Raw genomic sequence first — 23,639 nt, 5'->3', positions numbered from 1 at the left:
TAAAAAAGAATGGTGGATGGATTTTGTAGCTTCACATACTTACAACCTTGGCCTTTTACTTCATTATCCTTGGCCAGATGTTTATTTCAGGCACTGGTATCAGAAATACCAGTCTAATAACTTGAGATGTAGGAGGGAAGCTATTTATGTTACTTGCATGGAGAGGACAGGTCTGCCATCAGCAAGGTATGGGGCCCTCGCTCACCCTATATACCTCATGTGCAGGTTCTAAGATCATGGGATCATGCTGGGTGTTCATTTGGAGGGGTTGAACTTGATGGACTTTGTCTTTTTTCAACCCGATTTAACTATGTAACTAACTATGTAACTATGTAACCCTGCAACCATTCTTATAACATGAACATTTAATGGAAATGTGTTATTACTTTATACTTCTATATTGTTTGGTTGGGACAGATAAAACACATTTTCCTAACTAAAGGTTATAAGGTCCTAGTGTTATCTGTGTCAGCAAGTTACTTGTGGGAGCCTTCCTCCTTTGAGCTGGGAGATATGTAACTGATATTGCTTAAATAGAAGAATGAGTTTGGAAAAGTCTGTCTCTGCCCAGCCTATTTGTGTGTGACTACCTGATACCACAAGTTAGACTCAACTTCCATTATTGCATATTAAACACAATACCCTGTGCCTCTAGCTCTGCTCCTTCCTACCAGCTACGGACCTGGGCGTATGAGCATCAGGCATTTCTAAATGTACCCATTTTCATTTTAATTGAGGTAGGTCAGTTTTTGTGCTGGGCAAGGCCTAGTCTGGGTAGCTTTGTGTATCGAAAGAACAAATGACCACACTGGGAAAACTTGAACTGTGATTGGCAGATTTGTGATAGCAAGTTAAACTCCAATTTTAATTTTATGATGTCGTGTTTATTTGTAATTACACTGTTTACACTGCAAATAATTCACTCTACAATATAAAATGTAATTCCTGAACCAGCAAGTGTATTTATTTTTAGTTGTAATATTGGTGTGTAGGCGCCATCTCAGGTCATTTTGCCTGGTCATGTGCTTTCAGAAAGAGCCAGCTGGAACTGCTTTCTGGCAGGCTGTTGCAGTGGGACCTGGATTTTACTATTGAGTGCTGTTCTTAGATCTACCAGGGAGCTGTTATCTTGTGTTAGGGAGTTTCTATCTGGTTACCTTCCCATTGTTCTGTTGTTAGGCTGCTGGGGGGGGGGAGTGATATCACTCCAACTTGCAGTACAGCAGTAAAGAGTGACTGAAGTTTATCAGAGCACAAGTCAAATGACTGGGGGCAGCTATGAAACTGACAACATGTCTAGCCCCATTTCAGATTTCAAAATTAAATATAAAAAAATCTGTTTACTCTTTTGAGAAACGGATTTCATTTCAGAATTCTGCTGGAGCAGCACTATTAACTAGGGATGCACTGAATCCAGGATTCGGCCTTTTTCAGCAGGATTTGGCCGAATCCTTCTGCCCGGTCGAACTGAATCTGAATTTGCATATGCAAATTAGCGGCGGGGAGGGAAATCACGTGACTTTTTGTCACAAAACAAGGAGATAAAAATGTTTTCCCCTTCCCACCCCTAATTTGCATATGCAAATTAGGATTTGGTTCAGTATTCGGCGGAATCTTTCACAGAGGATTCGGGGGTTCAGCTGTATCCAAAATAGTGGCTTCGGTGCATCCCTACTATTAACTGATGCATTTTGAAAAAAACAAAAAATTTTTCCCATGACAGCATCCCTTTAATGTGTTTGCTGTAAATCTTCTGAGAAATCTCTGTCACTTTAGAAATGTTGTTAATTTCTTAACTAAGAGAGGAACTGTACAATGTATTGTATGCATTTTACATTCAAGGCAGACTGGCAAAGCAGTTACAGAGAAGAACAAATGTTTTGTCCAACTGTAACTGCAATGATAATTGTAAATACTCCCTTAATTCATCTACAGGTTGTACAGAGGAGATTAATCCTGCTGCAATTAGCTGATAGGAAGGAGAAGCTGGAGTATTGTTGTGGGGCTTTAATCTGTTACAGGGGCTGATAGAGTGAGGGAACTGCTGGTCTAGGTGGGGATGGGGTTTGATGACGGGGCATATAAAAGAATAAACATACGCATTTATCTATTTAATACATGCTGTATATACACATATCTGTACAAAAAAATCCTTGCTCTATTTTCACCTTAATTTTGTTTGCAACTTTTTGTCTACGTATACACATGCTGTAAATACTACAGATACATAGATAGATTGTTATATTGATGGTATAATATCGCTCATTTGATGGTATTGATATTGGAGTCATATTTTCATAATACAGATTGAAGTCACTAGACGGCACATGTTGCATTTTACAGGCAGACATTTACCAAACAGCGTTCAAAAAAAAGTGTCCAATCACCTATTCAGTTTAACATATGACATTTATTTAATAGTAAACCGCATCCCTGTAAAAAACAAAAATCAGCTTTATTTTAATCAGGTATGCACAAATCCAGGATTCAACCAAATACAAACACTTTTTGTAGGATTAGGATTCGTCTAAATCCTTCGCGTTTGGCCAAACTGATTCCATAATTTGAAAGTTCTGGAACTTTATAGTGACAGATGGAGACATTTTTTATTATCAAATATGAATATACAGGGGTTGGATTCTGTTCAGTCAAACCTTATGTGCCAAATCCAATAATGATGGAATTAGTGCATCCCAGATTTCCCTGGGTTTCTGAGACAGACCATGCTGGGAATTAGTTACATAACTTGTACTGTGCCCAGGTTCTCATCTGAAAATTTTGCTTTAAACATCACAACTTCCAGCTGAGGCGTATAATGAATATATTTAAAAAAAAGAATACTCCAAAACTCCAGAGGCAAAATAGTTCATATATGTGCCCTAGCATCCACCTAAAACACAAAGCATACAAATACAAACCAGCAGTACATCTTTATTAGGAGACAAATTATCATAATAGGACTATTACATATTCAAGTGGCTTGAAATTCAGGTCTGTTACATAGTCCATTAAGCTCCACCATTCACATATGAATGCTCGATTTAGTTTAAAGGGAATATAAACCCAAAATTTAATTTTGCCTTATAAAAAGAAAAAAAAATCGAAATAACTTCTCAATAACCATATATTAAATATTTTCAATGGTTTTTACATTATTTATAAATGTAATTGGAACTGAAAGAAGTACACAGTTTTTATCTTTCCAGTTTTGCACTGCTTGTTCTGTTTCTTCAAGAAATGTAATACAGGTATGGGGCCTGTTATCCATAATGCTTGGGACCTGGGGTTTTCTGGATAATGGCGCTTTCCGTAATTTGGATCTTCATACCTTAAGGCTGCTAGAAAATCATGTAAACCTTAAATAAACCCAATAGGCTGGTTTTACTTCCAGTAAGGATTAATTATATCTTAGTTTGGATCAAGTACAATATACTGTTGTATTATTACAGAGAAAAAGGAAATCATTTTAAAAATGTAGATACTTTTAATAAAATGGAGTTTATGGAGTATAAAAGGATACAAGAAATAAAACCTTTTTTTTTTTTTACATCTATAATGATATTGCCTATGCATGATATTTATTACTTTTGCCATAAAAGTATTTGTCTAATGGTTTTACATTACCCATCTTATCCCCCAAGTTCTTCAATGAGGGGGTTGCCAGCAGCTGAAGTGCGTTAGTATTAGAAACTCTGACAGGTAGAAAAGGGTTGACAAAACAGTAAGTTAAGGAACTTCAAAACTCACAAAAGCAATGAGCAAAAAATGATTAATATGACCTATAGGTAAATATAGGTAACTTGCAGTTGCATTTCAAGTAACTGAATGGAATGTGAATAGGTATATCTCAAAACACAACTTCCCCTTTCTTATGATGTGTTGTTTCAAATGGTCTTCGGTGACTGCAAAATTGCTTGTACATATTAAAGGAACAGTAACAACAACAAAAAATCAAAATCTTTTAAAGTAACAGGAATAATATAATGTTCCCTTCACTGTTAAAGCTGGTGTTTTTGCTTCAAAAACACTATTATAGTTTATATCAACAAACTGCTGTGTTGCCATGGGGGCAGCCACATTAATGTTTTGGTGTTACTGTTCCTTTAAGAGACACTACTACTACTACTATTTCTACTGCTGTAAGCTTAAAGTAGTGGTGACACAGTAAGACCCCCAAGGCAGGGCGATGGGTACTTTTTCATATTATGTTATTTACTTTCAGTAAGTGAGTATAGAAGATAGCTTTATAACAATAAAATAAGATTAAAAAGGAACTATTGCGAAAATTTAATATAAGCTTCAGCATAGTGAAATAAAAACGTTTCTAAATACAATAAATTAAAAATGCTGTACTATTCTGAAATAATCAAGTTTATATTCAATATCCATTTCTCAGCATCTCTTCATTCTGACTTCATGCAGCAGTTGGGTGTCAGATAATCATTGACAGTTAGATCCAATATATCTTATAGGGGGTGGCTCCTATTGCCTAGAAGATGTATTAGAGCTCATTCTATTAAAAATCACCATAAATCATGTCTCTCTACATGCAGGATTTGTGCAAAAGGCAGTTATTTTGTTAGATTAAGTTTGTACTGGAATCAGTTATTTGAGTGAGCTCTATTACATTTGCTAGGAAAGGAAACCCCCCTATAAGATATATTGGATCACAAGACGGAATGAAGAGAAACAGATGGTGAGAGAGAAATAGTGAATATAAACTTGATTATTTCAGAAACAATGCAGAATTTTGAATTGATTGTATTTAGCAAGTTTCTTACTTCAGTATGAGGAAGCTTATATTAAATTTTCATTTTTGCGATAGTTCCCCTTTAATAAAGAACAAGAATTGTCATGTTAGACTGAACAAAGATTCTAGAATATAAAACACAAATTAACTGTATATATGTTGACTATGTCTGTCCCATTACCTGTCTGAGCATTATCATACAGCAGAAGGTCATAAGCTCCCTGGAAACCAGTTCGATAATTAGTCCTGGTGCCATGATCCCATTGGACGACTACTGTTTTGTCAGGAGTAGTAGGGCTTCCTTGACGTCCAATCTCTACCACTGTGCCCATGCTGCCTTCACCATTGTCTTGGTTAGACCATTTCCAGTCCACTCCTCTCACCACTCGCATTCCCACTTGCATTGCTGCCGACGTGTCCCAGTCCATTTCACCTTAGTAACTGAACTGCTGCAGGCATTGAAGAGAATTCCTGATGGAGTAAAGAGATTGGAGGCCTGATGTCAAGAACAAAGCAGCCAGGATTATCAAGCCCTAGACGAAGAGATATTGAAAAATGAATATAATATCAGAATATGTTACACATGCTGAAGCAAAACAAAACTGTGTATATATACATATAATACACAAAAGCCATGAATATCCTGTAAATTATATCCTTATAAACGGTGAGTTCTGATGTCATCAGTTATAAACGGTGAGTAGTGATGTCATCAGTTATAAACGGTGAGTAGTGATGTAATTTCTGTCACATGACTCACTAAAATGTGTGTATTATAATAAATAAAGTACCCCCAGTTGTAAAATATGAGGATATTAGAAGTTACCTCGGAGTTCCATGACCTGTATAAAAACACTCGGCCTTCGGCCTCGTGTTTTTATATGGTCATGAAACTCCTCGGTAACTAATAATATCCTTATATTTTACAAGAGGGGGTACTTTATTCACTATATATATATATATATATACATATATTATGGATGCACCGAATCCACTATTTCGGATTCGGCCGAACCCCTGAATCCTTCGCGAAAGCTTCGGCCGAATACCGAACCGAATCCTAATTTGCATTTGCAAATTAGTCCTGCGAAGGGGAAAACATTTTTTACTTCCTTGTTTTGTGACAAAAAATCACGCCATTCCCCTTTCCACCCTAATTTGCATATGCAAATTAGGATTCAAATTTGGTTCGGCCTGCAGAAGGATTTGGCAATTTATTTCAAAGTATTCCAACATTTTTTACACCACATACTAAATCTTTCCCAGGAGTACAGGACTGTTTTTTTTGTAGTGGCCTAGAATTTAATCTACTTCGATCACTACAACTATTTTCAGATGATTTTATAGAAATTAGGATTTTCATAGGCCTTTTTTTCAAAGTAGTAAGGGGCAGATTTATCAAGGGTCGAATCTCGAATTTGAAAAACTTCGAAATTCAAATAGACCAACCAAAATTAAATTGAAGGTTTTTTTGGCCGAATAGGTCAGTTTTCAATCGAATTTGAATCGTACAAATAGAAGTAATAGCGCATTCGAACGAACGATTCAAAGTTTCCCCCCCAAAAAACTTTGATTTTTAAAAGGAGGTCCCCCATAGGCTCAAACAGCAATTTGGCAGTTTTAGATGGCGAATGGTCAAAGTCAAATTTTTAAAGAGACAGTACATGATAAATTTCGAAATTTCGAATTTTTTTCAAATTCGAAATGAATTCGGACTATTCCCTAGTCGAAGTACATAAAAATTAGATAGAAATTCGAATTTTCACTTAGACCTTTGATAAATATGCACCTGTGTGTGTGATGAATTTACAGGTTTGGATCTGTTATCCAGAATGCTCGGGACCTGGGGTTTTCTTTCTAAAATTTAGATTGCCATGCCTTAAAGGGGTTGTTCACCTTCCAAACACTTTTTTTCAGTTCATTCGTTTTCAGATTGTTCATCAGAAATAAAGACTTTTTGCAATTGCTTTCCATCTTTGTTTTTTACTGTTTTCCCAAAATGTAAGTTTAATGTTCATGTGTCTGGTGTTTCTGTCTGGCAGCTCAGTGACCCAGGAGCATCTGAACTGTTACAATTTTACATTTAGTTGATACATTTAGTTGATCCATTTCTCAGCAGTATTTGTGGAATATTAGCAACTGTTGTATCAATTCTAACAGTTGCTTTTAATGAAGAGCTCAGCAGGGACAAAGATACATTTATCAACTAAATGTATTCATTTAAAACGGTTAAAGAGTCGGCAACCCCCCCTCCCAGAAAAACAATCACAAATGGAAAGTAGAAAGTAATTGGGAAAATTCTTTATTTCTGATGAACAATATGAAAACAAATGAACTGAAAAAAGTATTTGAAGGTGAACAACCCCTTTAAAAATGCAAATGGTAACCCCTGGTATAAGCATACCACCCAACTGTCCCGCTTTTTCCGGGACAGTACCGATTTTGACAGCTCAACCCACAGTCTCGGATTGTTACTGAAAAGTCCCGTATTTCTCTTTGATCTCCTGCACTGAACAAAAGGATTTCTAAAACTTAATTGGCTTTTGGCAGAGAGCCCAGAATACGTAGCAGGTGCACTTCAATATCTTTGTAACAATTTAAGATAACATTTTTGGATATAAAGAGAAAAAGTACCCCGCTTAATCACTCAAATAACAGCAGTCACAGATTGGGCCAACTTGTAGCCTTATTCAATTACCTTAAAACTCGGATTTAAATATAAAGTGCAGTGCTCTAATTGTATGACGTTCATTAAAAAACAATTATTAGAGTTAATCATTAATAAATTAATAAAGTGCAGTGCAATATCAACCCTTCAGTGATTCAATTTTAAAGAACAAAAGTTGATGCTTGTGCCCAGTCTTCAACAAATTATAAGCCACCAATTACCCAAATCTACGGCATAATATTTTCTATCCCTGGGACACCACAAAGGCTGAGAAGTCTGAGCAACCGGGACTGGTGGTCTCAAATTTTAACTAAGCCCTAATGCTCAGTTTCGTATCTGTATCTCTCTTCTCGCATATCTAAAATCTCAGGATTTGTGGTTTTTAGGATACAATAACCTTCAATAGCATTAGGGCTTAGTTAAAATTTGAGACCACCAGTCCCGGTTGCTCTGCCTTCTCAGCCTTTGTGGTGTCCCAGGGATAGAAAATATTAGGCCGTAGATTTGGGACAACTCCACCTTCCTTTTCCTTCCAGTTTCTCTCTTGTTTTTATGAACTGAGCATTTACTATAATTCTTATCCTATTAATTGTGGTCACTCTAATTAATTAATTTTTAATTACCTTTACTCTAATTAATTATTCTGCACTATTAAGCACTTTATAATTTATAAATTAATTCCTCAAGCACAATTTGATGGGGGAATAGAAGCATTCAACTCTCAAGCAACGTTGCTATTTACAACATTTAGTGGGTTTATCCCAGCTAAGGGTAATTGGTGGCTTATAATTTGTTGAAGCCTGGGCACAAGCATCAACTTTTGTTCTTTAAAATTGAATCACCGATTGATATTGCACTGCACTTTATTAATTTATTAATGATTAACTCTAATAATTGTTTTTTAATGAACGTCATGCAATTAGAGCACTGCACTTTATATTTAAATCCGAGTTTTAAGGTAATTGAATAAGGCTATTCAAGTTGGCCCAATCTGTGACTGCTGTTATTTGAGTGATTAAGCAGGGTACTTTTTCTCTTTCTATCCAAATATTTCAACTGAATTATCACTGATCTAGGTCAGACCTCTGCGTTAATATAAGGATAAGAATCTGTATTATTATAAAAGGGAATCACTGGTGGGTTTGGATTTTCTAACAATTTAAGATATGCAAAGAAACAATTGTAACAATTTAAGATAATGAGGTCTCTTGGGGAAACAGTGACTTGCAGCTCAAAGGGCAATTCACCTTTCTGAGCAAAACTGTAATAACACATAAAAACCACAGAAATGTGTTCATACCTAGTTAGTAGCAGGATTTCAAGCTAATAAGGTTCAGAGCATATACTCTGCATTTGCACCTATAGCTCTCAATATCTCAATATCATATGAATTTTCCTAGAAAAGTCTAGGCCCGGTGAGTCATTGCTCTGTTGAACTCATTTTTGATGCAGAGAAACAAGAGGAGAACAGACTTGTCTCAGGTCAGAAAGAGCTGACACAGACTAGCGTAGCACAGCATTGGTGCATGCACCACTGTCTGTCCTTTAATCTAACACAAGATAAATATCCAGCAGTGTGTAAGTGTATTACTCTTGTTTCCAGATTCCTCCAATGGTAGACTCAATGAGTGGGGTCATTATAGTGAAGAACACAAATACAATCGAGACAGAATCTTCACATATAAAATTAAACCCTTCGGCACAGAAACACAAGCATTTGCAGTTTACACCAAAATCAGCCTGTACCTGAGCCAAGGCAATGCATTTGATGCAGGAACATGGGGCAACAATTTCTCTGCAGACTGAGGATCTGCCTGTAGTTGTGTGATAATTGTATTTCTGTAGTTGTATGTAATAAAGTGGTAAATAACTTTCCTTCACTCTTTAGAATCTTACATTGAAGACATGAAAGCTATGACAAACTAAAACACTTTTTTTTTAAACATATACACACAATTATTTTTGTCTGTGTGCATTAACATTCACACACACAGCTGTAGGACATATTCATAAATCATCTGTTACAATTTAGCCCCTCTACAATTTGAAAATGTAATAAATACTTCCCAGCAGCAACAGCTGATTTTTTTTTTTTACAGTTAAAGGGTTTGTTCACCTTTAAATTAACATTTAGTATGATGCAGAGAATGATATTCTGAGACACTGTGCAATTGGTTTGCATTGTTTATTATTTGTGGTTTTTGAGTACAATGTTAAGTGCAATTGCAGCAATCTGGTCGCTACGGTTGAAATTACACTAGCAACCATGCACTGATTTGAATAAGAGACTAGACTATGAATAGGAGAGGCCTGAATAGAAAGATAAGTAATAGAAAGTAGCACTAAAAATACATTTGTATCCTTACAGAGCATTTGTTTTTCCATTTGAAAGTCCGAAGAAGAAGGCAATTAATTAAAAAACTATAAGCAATAAATAATGAAGACCAATTGAAAAGTTGCTTAGAATTGGGCATTCTCTAAGTTACCTTAAAGGTGAACTGCCCCTTTAAGAAGTATTTTTGTATTTGCGTGGACAGTACCAGCTCAAACAAAGTGTTATTGACTACTGTACAGGTATAGCATCCCTCATACAGGAAACCCATTATCCAGAAAGTTCTGAATTACAGGAGGGCCATCTGTGATCTCAAATTTTATCAAATCATTTTTTACTATGTTCCTCTTCTCTGCAATAATAAAACAGTACATTGGCAACAAACAGTACACTGGCAACTAAGCAACATAAAACCCATGTTGGTGGCAAAACAATCCTATTGGGTTTATTTCATGTTTAAATGCATTTTACTAGACTACTATTTACAGGTATAGTTAGTGATCCAAATGACTGAAAACACCCAAGTCTCAAGCATTCTGGATAACCGAACCATTTTCAGAAACCAGGCATGGTTACGTCAGATGCAGCTGTTCAGGTGTTGTAGTAAAATACAAATATGAATTGATCTTGAGGAAAAAGGTGCTTCTCCGGCAGATTGATATTTAGCAAATGCTGTTATTTAAAGTGAACTGAATTTGGAGCAAAAACTCAATGGTTTTATTGCACCATAACAATAAAATGGGAGTCCAATGCCATTTATGAAACTTAAGACAGAGCGGCAGAGAACCCCAAAAAGCATCATTTACCTCCTGCAGTTCCCACTGCTTCTAAGGAAAGCCACACAAAAGTTCAGGTGGGAGAGCTTTTCCAGTGTTCAGTAAAGAACTCTTAGCTGCACTTTTAAGTAAAGCCAATGAAAGTGATCATGGGCATTTCTCTGCCAGCTGAACACTATGGGGCACATTTACTAAGGGGTGAATTGTGTTTTTTTTGTGAAGATTCAATAAAATTACAATTCGCAACGACATTGCCTATTTACTAAAAGGCTACCGCAAAAATCTCAGTTCTGTAGAACTTCAGACCTAAGTAAAAGTGCCCCTATGTGGTTTACTAGCTTTTAACACCTATAGATTGAAAACGTTCTCATTGAAATGTTGTTGCTAAGAAATATTTTATTTTATTTTTTCAGGTGCTAAATAAACAGATACAACCTATAAAAGTAATTACAATCTTTTCACTCTATTTGTTATGGTCCCTTTAAGGGATGTTATACAATAGCTAGTTGCTTTAGGGTACATGCAACCCTAACCCACCCTCCTTTCACCCGCGCCCGACTTCCCTCTATAGACCCATGCCGCCCCGCCAATGACGTCACAAAAGAGGCGGGGGGGGGGCATGCGGCTATAAAGCCAGAGGTTGGAAGCCAGCAGTTGAAGGTGGTGGGCGGGGGGAGCAGTAGAAAGAGCTCGACCAAGGTCACGCCCACCACCCACACAGGGGGGTGCGAGGTTGGCCCAAACCCGACCAACCCGCGAATCCGGCGGGTATCGGGCCGGCCCCCACATCACTATTACATGCAGCTATTTTAGAATTGTGTAATTACGCTTGCATAATTCATTAAAAATTCAGGTAGCCTTAGAGAAAATCCTGTGAATTTGATTTTCAAGTCTGTAAACCCATAGATGAAGAGTACTAACATATAGGGGCCGATTCATGAAGCTCGAGTGAAGGATTCGAAGTAAAAAAACTTCGAATTTCGAAGTGTTTTTTGGGCTACTACGACCATCGAATGGGCTACTTCGACCTTCGACTACGACTTCGAATCGAAGGATTCGAACTAAAAATCGTTCGACTATTCGACCATTCGATAGTCGAAGTACTGTCTCTTTAAAAAAAACTTCGACCCCCTACTTCGGCAGCTAAAAGCTACCGAAGTCAATGTTACCCTATGGGGAAGGTCCCCATAGGCTTGCCTAAGTTTTTTTGATCGAAGGATATTCCTTCGATCGTTGGATTAAAATCCTTCGAATCGTTCGATTCGAAGGATTTAATCGTTCGATCGAAGGAATAATCCTTCGATCGTTCGATCGTAGCATTTGCGCTAAATCCTTCGACTTCGATATTCGAAGTCGAAGGATTTTAGTTCCTAGTCGAATATCGAGGGTTAATTAACCCTCGATATTCGACCCTTGATGAATCGGCCCCATAATCTCATTATCCTCCATTACCCTGATAGACTATGTTCCCCTCTAGCACTCAAAGCTTGGCAGCTGTGTAACAGCCAGGGAGCCCAATAAGTACAGAACAGTGAATGGAAGCTGCACACACATAAATGCCTATTTAAAATTTAAAATAAAAAGACTTCCAGGTCATGGGTTCAATGCCCGATTTTAGGAATTGCTAGATTGTATACCTGGGTGCTCCCAAATTGATTATTAGTATTTTCCTGGACTTTTGACCCAGCCTTAATCTTCTGACTTTGATCCTTGCCTTCTGCCTACTGAACTACTGCCTGAACGCTGACAACGATCCCTCTGGTTACCGCAAACTGAACTTTGTCCTGGAGTTTCCTCCTTGGTCCGGACTTCCCTGCGCTTGGAGCCGATAGGCCCCTGACAGACAGTACATATTCACAATGTTCATTTGCTTTAAAGGAGAAGGAAAGGTTAAAACTAAGTAAGCCTTAACAGAAAGGTCTATATAAATACACCAGTAAAACCCCAAAGTAATGTTGCTCTGAGTCCCCTGTCAAAAGAAACACTGCATTTCTTACCTTCTATTGTGTACTCATGGGCTTCTGTATCAGACTTCCTGCCTTCAGCTTAAACCTCATTGCCCTGGGCAAGAGCATGCTCAGTTTGCTCCTCTTTCCCTGCCCCCTCCCTTCTCTGCTGTAATCTGAGCCCAGAGGAGGGAGAGACTCAGGCAGGAAGTGATGTCACACCACATTAATACTGCAGCTCCTATCCTAAACAAACAGAGAGTTTCTAGAGCATTTTACTCAGGTATGGTGAAACATTCTACAGAATAAATATAGCTTGCACTATTGCAGCTAATCTATTGGCAATAAAATGCCTCCGTAGCTTTCCTTCTCCTTTAAGGTGTGCTAAACTCAACTCAATGTATCCCTGAAGGTCAGTGCTCACCTGATAACATTGCAAAAAATACTTTCTATATTTTCCGCATCCATACAGATAGGGTTGCCACTTGGCCGGTTGATCACAATCTTATTAATAGTGAAAAAAGATAAATATATAGGAAGGCCGGTATGTTTTTCCAGAAAAAGTGACAACCTTACATACAGACCCAAAAGGAAAAGTAGGACCTAATGGAATACAGTGTACACCAAATAACTGCCATAAATGCTTATAATGCCATAAATAAATGCAACTGTGCATCAGAGCTCTCTAGAACACAACATTCTCAAGGAAAGTGATATATACAGAGAGCAAAGGAATAACCTAAAGATTATACATACACCTTGCAAAATCATGTAGAAATGATACACTCCTATCTACATACTGCCCTAATTAGTCTGTTGCTCGTTTGGCTTCATTCTACACTTTCTTTCTTCTACAATAAAAACGTTCCAATCAAAAGCGCTGCAGACTGTCTAAGCACCAAGTTACAGTGTGGATTGTCCTCAGGAGAGGGACAATAGACAGGAGCGATTAAGCAGACTTCACTCTGTAATTCATCTGCACCTTACAAATCCCCCAGCCTCATGCTTTACACAAATGTGAAAAATAATTGCCCTGCATGCCCTAGTGCTTTTAGCTACTAATTAATGTTTACTTCTTCCAAATGTGCAATTAATGAAGAGAAAATATATGCTTTTTTTATTGGACCAGAAAAAATGACCAGTCTTATTTCATAATGCTTATAAAAAAACATGTTTCAGTCCAATAGAAGGAGTTTTCATCAGGGACACATGGAAAAGATACAACTCAGGCCTGATTTGTATGCTATGGGGTCTGATAGCACACACACAGTGAGCACCCAGCTCTTTGACAATTATTATAAGGTGTGCCAAACTAATACACAACTAATATTTTTTATTGGGCCAAATAAAATAATATTTTGTACCTTGGTAGAGTTTCACACTTTGCGGGTTTATTTATCAAAATCTGAAATATATCTCATTATTTTCTCAAAGTTACTCCGTCCAAATCGGCACAGGTTTCCCCCCTTATTTATCAATACATTTCATGTGCGGGGAAAAAAACTCGATAAAATCATGAACAAAATTTGAATTGTACAAATTTTTCAGATTTGATGCCCAAAAACCACAAAATCTTCGGATTATTGCACGAAAAGCAGAGCACAACAAGATCTCTTTGGGAATTCTCCAATTGACTTATACAGTATGCAACCTCTCCAGTTCTGAGATACTGGATTTTCGGATTCTGACTTTTTACATCCTCGGGGTATAATAAATACCGAAAAAAATTTGAGGTTTTTTTTCCACAAAAAATTCGGATTTTATGGTTAAAAAAAAACATGAATTTTTGGGGTTTTTGGCATTCGGACTTTAATAAATAACCCCCTGTGTGCTTTTGTGGGATTACTGCAACAACGTGCAAGGTCAGCGCAGGATGCAGAGCAAACTAAGACAAAGCAAACTGATCCTTTTAACTCCACAGATTCTTAGCAACATACATGCTTCTTTTACCCATTATGCTCAAGCTCATAATCATATCTGGGGTTTAACCACAAAATAGCATCATGGATAACGACACTATGTTTTACAATAACATTTTATTTTAGGTTAATAAATTCATTAAAGGGCTGTTCACCTTTAAATTAACTTTTGTATGAAGTCTATATGAGTGATATTGTGAGACATTATGCAATTGGTTTTGGTTGCTAGGGCAAATTGGACTGGGCAAATCACTGCTTTGAATAATAGACTGAAATTTGAATAGGAGAGGCCTGAATAGTGAGATGAGTAATAAAACGTAACAATAACAATAAATGTGTAGCCTTACACAGCATTTATCTTTAGATGGGGTCAGGGATCCCAATTTGAAAGCTGGAAAGAGAGACAAAATGAAGGCAAATAAATAAAAAGAAACTAAAATAAGGAAAAAATGAAGGCCAATTGAAAAGTTGCTTAGAATCAGACATTTTATAACAGGCTAAACGTTAACTTAAAGGTGAGCCACCCCTTACCAGGTGTTCTCTGGGCAGAGTGTATGCCATCCCACCATTCATCTGACATATAAAATACAAGGCAAGAAGGCATCTACATTTAATACCCACATCAGTACAGCTGTTAATAACAGGATTATGTCACTATGGGGGCAAGTTACAACCTGTGTGCAGATACTATGTACAGATGTACACAATTAATTTGACTATATATATAAATTGCTGGTACTGTGTATGCAGAAAACAGGGATAATAACATAGTTGCATATGTTGTGTGTGCCCTTACAAACTGTGCATGTGCCCAGTATTTCCTTTCTTAGATTCTTGTTAATAATCTGAATCAAAATTTTGTCACAGTTAGAAAAATAAATAAATAAACTTTTACCACAAAATAAAAATGATGCCCCGGTAGGACTTAATATTCACCATCATCTGTTAAGTCTGCTATCTCTTTAAATAGGCTTCCAAGTACAGGTACGGGACTTGTTATCCAGAATGCTTTGGACCTGGGGTTTTCCAGATAACGGATCTTTCCGTAATTTGGACCTATATAGCTTAAGTCTACTAGAAAATCATGGAAACATTAAATAAACTCAATAGGATGGTTTTGCCTCCAATAAGGATTAATTATATCTTAGTTTGGATCAAGTACAAGGTACTGTTTCACTACAGAAAAAAAGGGAATTTAATTAAAAATGTGGATTATTTGGAGAAAATTGATTCTATGGGAGATGGCCTTTCTGTAATTCGGAACTTTCTGGATAACGGGTTTCTGGATAACAGATCCAATACCTGTACCAGCAAACAGATGTTCGTGTGGCATACCTTGCAAATAACGTTTCTGCAGTAAGGGTGGTTGGAAGGTGGCTTTTTATGAATTCAGGATCTGGGATAGTAAATGTAATGTTTTATTAGTAAGTTTGGGACTGCCAGTTAAATCATTCCATGAACTGAGGATAATGCACTGAGCATTAATATTATGTTCTATTTAGAAATTGCCCTTAGATTCCACAGCCTTATACATTACATTAGGTAAAACTGGTTCCCTCTTGCCTCTCCTTTGGGTAAAGTACAATCCAGGTACAAAAATTTCAATTCTAGTTAATTTTTAAACTCTGTTTCAAGGTTTCTAAACCTCTATACTATCAACTGTGTGTTCCTTCCTTATATGATGTGAATGCCGCTTCCTCCCACCCATTTCCACACTGCTTATTATGTTTTATCTCATACTCCCACGTGTACTGATTACTAGATGGAATAGGCTATTTCCATAAAAATAGGATTTCCCTACAAAATAGACACATTAGGGTTTGCAATGCAAATAAATATATAAGGATTGCTATATAAGGAATGTAATAGATCAATCACCGTACATAAGTATGATGATGATAATATATGGAGGGTAAGTCAGAGTAGAATATGCTTATTATAATGTTTAGAAGTAGCTTGCTTTTAAGTTGTTGTTCAGAGTGATAGGAAACAATCATAATTACTGTGCTTTTTCTATCATGGGAGGTCATTGTGGCAGGAGTAGGTAAGTCACCTTTCTGTTTGATCAACACCGGGCAGGGGGCCGGGTCGGGTGATGTTGAGGGGCGGGGAGGATGATGTAGGAGGCGGGGTCTGTTCTGTAGGGGCAGGGCTGATCACATCAGGGGAGGGTCTTGTGACATGGCAGTCAGCGATTGGCTGATCGCCGGATTTCCTAATTTAGAAAATTCCAAAAACTGGGCTGTCCAAGTGAAAAACAGACAGGTGGTAATCCTAGGCAGGAGAGGCTCTCATTGTCGGTGACAAATTAGAAACAGAAGCAACACAGCAATTAGTGATGTGTGAGCTGACCCTAAAACTGCATGCCCTACAGGTTGGGTGGGTTCTGGCCAACATATACACAACTTTTGTGGGCTCCTGCAGGTTGAACATTACCATGCACTCACCTCACCTGCGACCTTAATATGCTTCTCTTCTCCTCCAGTCTTTCCTTTTTATAGACCTGCACCCACATGGCCCAACACCTTCTGTGACATCAGAGTGGGGGCAGGTCTATAAACAAGTAGGTTTGCTGGGTTAGGGTCAGTGCAGGTGCCAAACAGACAGGTTAAGGTTGGGTGCAGGGTTGACCCATACATTACAAACTGCAACCCTACAGCAGCTGCCTGTTTTTAATCAGGGCTTTAGTTGCCCTTGAGCAGATACAAAATAAAACATAGGACAAAAAGCTTTATTCAACTCTTTGTTTCTGTCTATGCTCAATTACCCATTGATTTTTGCAACTTTAATTCCTGTATTGATTTATGAAAAGAATTTCAGCATATTAATTTCTGAGCCTTTCTACAATACAAGACCGTTTAAAGCGACGGACCAATTCATTTGTTTAAAAAGATAGAAAAAATAGAAGCACTTATATTAGACAGAAAGAGATTTTCAGATAACTTCCCTTTTACTTTTTTGTAATAACAGAGAAATGGAATTGATAGTTTTATACATAAAGAAGAGGGCACAATGTTGAAATATGTTTGCAATGTCCATTAAAGGAAATGATGAATTGAGTCTTATATGGTGGAGGCAACTGATGCATTTTAGTAATCCTTCTGGATTGAAGACTGTGCCTCATGGCAAGCAATTCATTTATTCTCCACTCCCTGTTGGAGAGGCACAGGCACATCTTGTTTAAAGGGGAACGGTCATGAAAATTGAATATAAGCTTCATCGTACTGAAATAAAAAACCTTCTAAATACAATCAATTAGAAATTCTGCATTGTTTCTGAAATAATCAAGTTTATCTTCATTATTCCTCTCTCAGCATCTGTTTCTCTTCTTTCTGTCTTCTTGCAGCAGTTGGGTGTCAGATACTCATTGACAGTTGGATCCAATATATCCAATAGTGTGGCTCATTCAATAACTGATTCCAGTAGAAACAAAATCAAACAAAATAACTGCCTTTTGCACAAATTCTGCATGTAGAGAGACATGGGGAGAAATTCACTAAGATCGGAAGTTGCGCCGGCGACAGCTTCGCCACACTCCGCCGCACTTCGCCAGGCGTAGCATTCACTAAAATGCAAAATTGCGCTCAGGGAGGCGAACGGTAGCGAAGTTGTGATAACATTAATTCGTCAAGCAAAGCGAAGTTACGCTAGCGATGCCTAATTTGCATACGGCGCCAAGTTAAAGTACAATGGACGTATATGTAGCAGCAAATACATTACACTACACAAGCCTGGGAAAGCTTCATAAAATAAAATAGAGTTTTTATTTTGCCCTACACATGTGCCCACTGTATAGTTTAGGTGCCATATGTTAGGAAATGTAGGGAGGAAAGAGGGTACCCCCCACAAAAATTTCAATCTTTTTCAGCCTATCACCCTTAAAAAAGGAAAATACGCCAGCGTTTTTTGGGACTTAGAAAAAATTTCAACTTTTTTTGAAGCAATCCCTATCTACTCTATTGCACTTCGCCTGGTCTCAGGTGGCGAAGGCAAGTCTGGCGCAGGAGGTAAAGTTCAGTAAAATGCGCAAGTTAGTGAATTAGCGTAGTTACGTCCCATTCGCCATAGCGCAACTTTGCCTGGCGTAAGGGTGCGAAGTAGCACTAGAGTAGGGAATTTACCACTTCGCTAGCGAATTTACACCAGTGCCCGTTAGTAAATCGGCAAAGTAACGAAATGATGTCACAATGGCGAATATGCGCTAGCGTTAGTCGTTTCGCGCTTTAGTGAATTTGCCCCATGATTTTAGAGTGAGCTCTAATACATCTTCTAGGCAAAAGGAGCCACCCTATAAGATATATTGGATCTAACTGTCAATGACAATCTGATACCCAACTCCTGCATGAAGAGAGAATGAAGAGAAACAGAGGCTGGGAGAGGGATAGTGAAGATAAACTTGATTTTTTCAGAAACAGTACAGAATTTTTAATTTATTGTATTTAGAAAGTCTCTTATTTCAGTATGCTAAAGCTTATTTTAAATTTAAATTTCCACGATAGTTCCCTTTTAAGAGATAGCCAACAATATTTGGTTTGCATGATGATGCTTATACAGTGAAACCTCAATTTGGTTTTAAGTTTTCACTAACTGATTTTCAATATATTTAAGACAGAGACATTTTGTGCATACTGCTACTAAAAAATGCCTTACCCTTTAAACAACACAGGGATTGTTTGTCCATATATTGCAATATATTTAAGCTGGCCAACTACGTCAAAGTCATCCCATATCTGGCCAGTCCTACGCTTAATTTTCATCTGATTCATTAAGAATTCAATTGCTTAATTATACATTTTACAAAGGGACTAGGTTTTACCTGCAACTTACTAGCTGCTTTCAAAGTAAAACTCCCAAACTTGGCTGCCCTTTTATTAGACACCAGTGGGATCACCTGACTATAGCTGGGAGGGGTGGGAGCTACAACATAGAGCTGGTCACTGCTCATGTATAACTATAACAAACAAGGGAAAGTTGTGCTCACCACTATTTTTTAAAACCATTAGGTTTTTAGTAGCAGTATGCACAAAATGTCTCTGTCTTAAATATATTGATAATGGGTTGAGTGCAGAGGACCCCTTGTAGTTGACTATATGTATTTTGTGGTCACACCCTCATTGCACCCCCGCCTAATGGTTTTAAAAAATAGTGGTGAACATGCTCATGAGCCAACAGCCAATGGAAATTCCAGAGGGAGGGAGCTGCGTGGGTTAGAGGAGCAGAAGGAACCCTAAGTGATGAAGGGGATGCTGCAGGTTATTATTAACCTTTGAACAACCAGAGTGGCAGGCATTTAGAGATTTCAAAGAGGCTCTTGTGTGTGTGTGTGTGGGGGGGGGTTACATGTCCTTTAAGTTTTGATAGCTTTGCCTTGATTTCTTATCTTTTCTACTCTGTTAACAATCCTATAAAGGCCCCTAAAGCCCACAGTGGTGGGAAACTAGGCTTACAGACAGATTACCTGAAACGTTTATGACTTGAGGACCTAGAATGTTTAGTCCCAAAGCATAACCGGACAGCATGTTATAGACAGTAGCAGACATGTAAGAGTACCAGAACTGACAAGTAATATCACAGTCCCACTTTCCTAGTTTTTTCCACATTACAAATTCCTTTTAGCAGTCATAGCAGTGGCAAAAATCCAACACCTAGTTGCATGGTAAATCTTTTCCTGGACTTATTTCCTATTCAGACAGCTTAATGGGCCAGACATGAACTATGCCCCTTTCAACTCAGCTGCTGCCCAGCAATAAATAAGCAGCTTAGGAGTTTCTGCCACTGAGAGAACAGTCTGGCTGGAGCTCGCTGAGATGGAGGGTTTCAAGACAGAGGAAATGTATAATCCTATAGCAAGATTAGTAAATCCTTCATTGGATTTGAAAGAGATTGTAAAAATCTTCTGGCAGCCTCAGGGTCGGACTAGACAATTGGGGGCCCACCAGGTTCCAAACTTCGGGGCCCCCCGAGCGCGCATGTGTGAATGGCCGATCTGGGTTTTTTTGGATAAGGGATCTTTCGGTAATTTTCGGTAATTTGTATCACCATACCTTATATCTACTCAAAAATATTTAAACATTAATTCACCCAAATATGATTGCTTTGCCTGCAATACAGATTTTTTTTTTATATCTTAGCTGGAGTCATGTACATTCCACTGTTTTATTATTACAAGGAAACTGGAAACCAATTTTAACAATTTTAATTAATTGATTAAAATTGAGTCTATGGGAGATAGTCTTCTGGATAATGGGTTTCCGGATAATGGATACTATAGCCAAGATCTAGAGACTATATGGCACAAGTTGTGTGATGAAAAACATAAAACGTCTGGTCCTGCACCTGCATTTTGAAGTACAACAGCCCCCTCAGTTCAAATAGTGACAGAACACAGTGTGCGAAAAGTGCACAAAGTATATCCAATAAAAGCTTCACTTCACACAAGCTTTACTGTACACTGAATATTACTGGTATCAGCTATTTCAATAATGAAAATATTTTACATATTGCTTTACTAAGAATGATCATATAAGCCTTTCGTAACAGAGCTTACAATCTAATTTTTTTATGAAAATCAAACAAATACACACAGACATGTAACACACACACTATGGTCTGACACCATTAACCTACTGGTATACTAATGGGCAGATTTTACGTTTTTTTACGCTTATTTATTATTACAATTTCCCTAAAATTTGCTTTGCGGAAAAAAAAACGTTTTTTTCATCCGATTTTCACCCGAAAACTCAGAAAACTTTGGGGTATTGCCTGAAACCCAGCGCACATCAAAAAATAATTGGGACTTCTCCCATTGACTTATATGCAACCTCGACAGGTCTGAGATGCCGGATTTTCAGATATGGACTTTTCCATCCTCGGGGTTTAATAAATTTGTGATTTTTTAAAGCTCCAATTTTCTACAAAAAATAATTTTTTGTGATTTTTGCATTTGAAGTTTAGTAAAAAACCCCCTAATGGTTCGAATTTGGTTCTTCGAGATTCAGTGCACCCCTAATCATATGAAGTAAGAATTAATTGATCTTGGTCTGGAACTATTAGGGGCAGATTCACTAAGGGTCGAATTTCGAAGTAAAAAATACTTCGAAATTCGACCCTCGAATTGAAATCCTTCGACTTCGAATATCGAAGTCGAAGGATTTAGCGCTAAACATTCGTTCGAACGATCGAAGGATTTTTCGTTCGATCGAACTATTAAATCCTTCGAATCGAACCCTTAGTCTTTAAGTCAGGTGATGTCAGTGTGATGAATTGGTAGGCTGGCAAACTACCTTTAAAACAGTTGGATGTAATTACATAATGCTGGGCATTTTTCAATATATTTGATCATATTTAATTCTGTGCCATGTATGGGACATGTTATCCAGAATGCTCGGGATACAGGGTATTCCATATAAGGAATCTTTCTTTAATTTGGATCTCCATACTTTAAGTACAAGCTACTGTTTATTATCACAGAGGAAAATGGATCAAGTTTAACATGTTTAATTATTCAAATAAAATTGAATTTATAGGAGATGGCTTTCCGGTAGTGATGGTCGAATTTGGGGCGTTTTGCTTCGCCGAAAAATTAGCGAATTTCCTGCACAATGGCGAAAAATTTGCGAAACGGCGCCGGCCTCTCGTTTTTTACATGAATTTTCACTGGCGAATTTTCACAGCGGTTTCGAGAATTGCGGGAATTTGCCGCAAATTTGCGCCTGGCAAATAAACTCGCCCAACACTACTTTTTGGTAATTTCGAGTTTTCTGGATAATGGGTTTCCAGATACCTGTACACCACATTTATACTGCCTTTAGTTTTCATTCCAAGTTTCCGATACACATTTGAAAGTCAATGGATACGAATCTGACCAGCTGGAACTAATTATACCTCAGACCAGGTAAAAAAACATTAGGTAGGCAATGGAAAGAACTGTATAAATTCTATGTGATTAGTCAAATTAAATAGCTTTGAATATTCTAGAGTGTCATGCAATTTAACAGAAGCTAAGTCACTCTTTATTATTGGCTTGCTAAAATGTCATTTAAACTAATAAGAAATCTATTAGACTAGTTTTGGGAATGTAGTACAATGAATGGCAAGAACAATACAGCAAGAATGAATAAAGATAAGGGTTATGGAAGGAATAATGTACCCCATGCTGATTACCTATAGATTTTGTTGTAGTACTTATGCCTATCTGCAATAATTGGATCGCAAAGCAAGTTTAGATTTGAAAAAAGAAAAACAATTATGCCCCTCCCCCATTAAAAATGTAATTGCAAAAAAATAGAATAGAATAACGCACCACAGACTCATCCACTTTATATTCATTCCTGTGGGATTTTTAAAAGTATATTTATCAAATGGCGTATCAAGCATATCGAGCGTTGGGTGGAAATGAGGAAATCCTACTCGGTTTTCCTAAATTCAGAAAACTAGGTTGTCCGGGTCAAAACCGAACAGGTGGCAACCCAAGTGGCAACCCAATACCTTATCCTGGTATAAATCAAGCCCTTTGCAAGTGCAATGAATAATGGAATAAAAACTACAGTGAATTTTACATCCCCTGATTAATTTTTCCCTAATTTTTCAATATATAATGCATTGCACTAATATTACTTTTTCCTAGATTTTATACCTTTTGCTGGTCCCCTGAAAATGTAAAAGGGAGGTTCTGCAGCACCTCTTTGTTGCAAAAAGTGAAAACTTGAATTTATTAGGTCAAACAACCAGGCAACATTTTGGACTTGCTCTTGCCCTTTCTCAAGGCTTGTACTGCGGCGGTATTTTTTTCCTGTATGTCTATGCAAACCCCTGGCAAGGGTTTTCCGGACTGCTTTTCACCCAACCTACAAGGTTAAATAAGATGATTGAAGCACACACAATATTGTTTATTTTGGATACTTATCTACAGCAAAAGACAGCCTCGAGGTATAGAGCATTCTATAGCATGGCCATAACCATGCACAGATGGATATCAGAGAAAACATTATCAACAAGGCAAAATGGTCCACAATTAACTTTTTGCAACAAAGAGGTGCTGCAGCCGTATTTTTTTCCTGTATGTCTATGCTATGTCTATGCAAACCCCTGGCAAGGGTTTCCAGACTGCTTTTCACCCAACCTACAAGGTTAAACAAGGTGGTTGAAGAACACAAAATATTGTCTATTTTGGATACTTATCTATGGCAAAACACAGCCATGCACAGATGGATATCAGGCCAGGTAGGTCACAAAAGAAAAATGTC

At 37.5% G+C, this 23,639-nt stretch overlaps 1 protein-coding gene across 3 annotated transcripts in view; it reads right to left on the bottom strand.

Moving 5' to 3' along the window:
• mib2.S (MIB E3 ubiquitin protein ligase 2 S homeolog) overlaps window positions 1-23,639 on the bottom strand; it is a 67,867-nt gene that overhangs the window by 37,875 nt on the left and 6,353 nt on the right. For all 3 annotated transcript variants that reach the window (NM_001127864.1, XM_018226764.2, XM_018226765.2), the window contains 1 exon segment: window positions 4,932-5,283. In NM_001127864.1, coding sequence (NP_001121336.1) covers window positions 4,932-5,178 — 247 coding nt within the window. In that variant the 5' untranslated portion in view covers window positions 5,179-5,283.

The sequence above is a fragment of the Xenopus laevis genome, chromosome 7S, assembly GCF_017654675.1.
Source record: "Xenopus laevis strain J_2021 chromosome 7S, Xenopus_laevis_v10.1, whole genome shotgun sequence".
NCBI classification, from domain to species: domain Eukaryota; kingdom Metazoa; phylum Chordata; class Amphibia; order Anura; family Pipidae; genus Xenopus; species Xenopus laevis.
The sequence above is the reverse complement of the archived record's forward strand: the minus strand, read 5'-3'. Positions and strand labels throughout refer to the sequence as shown.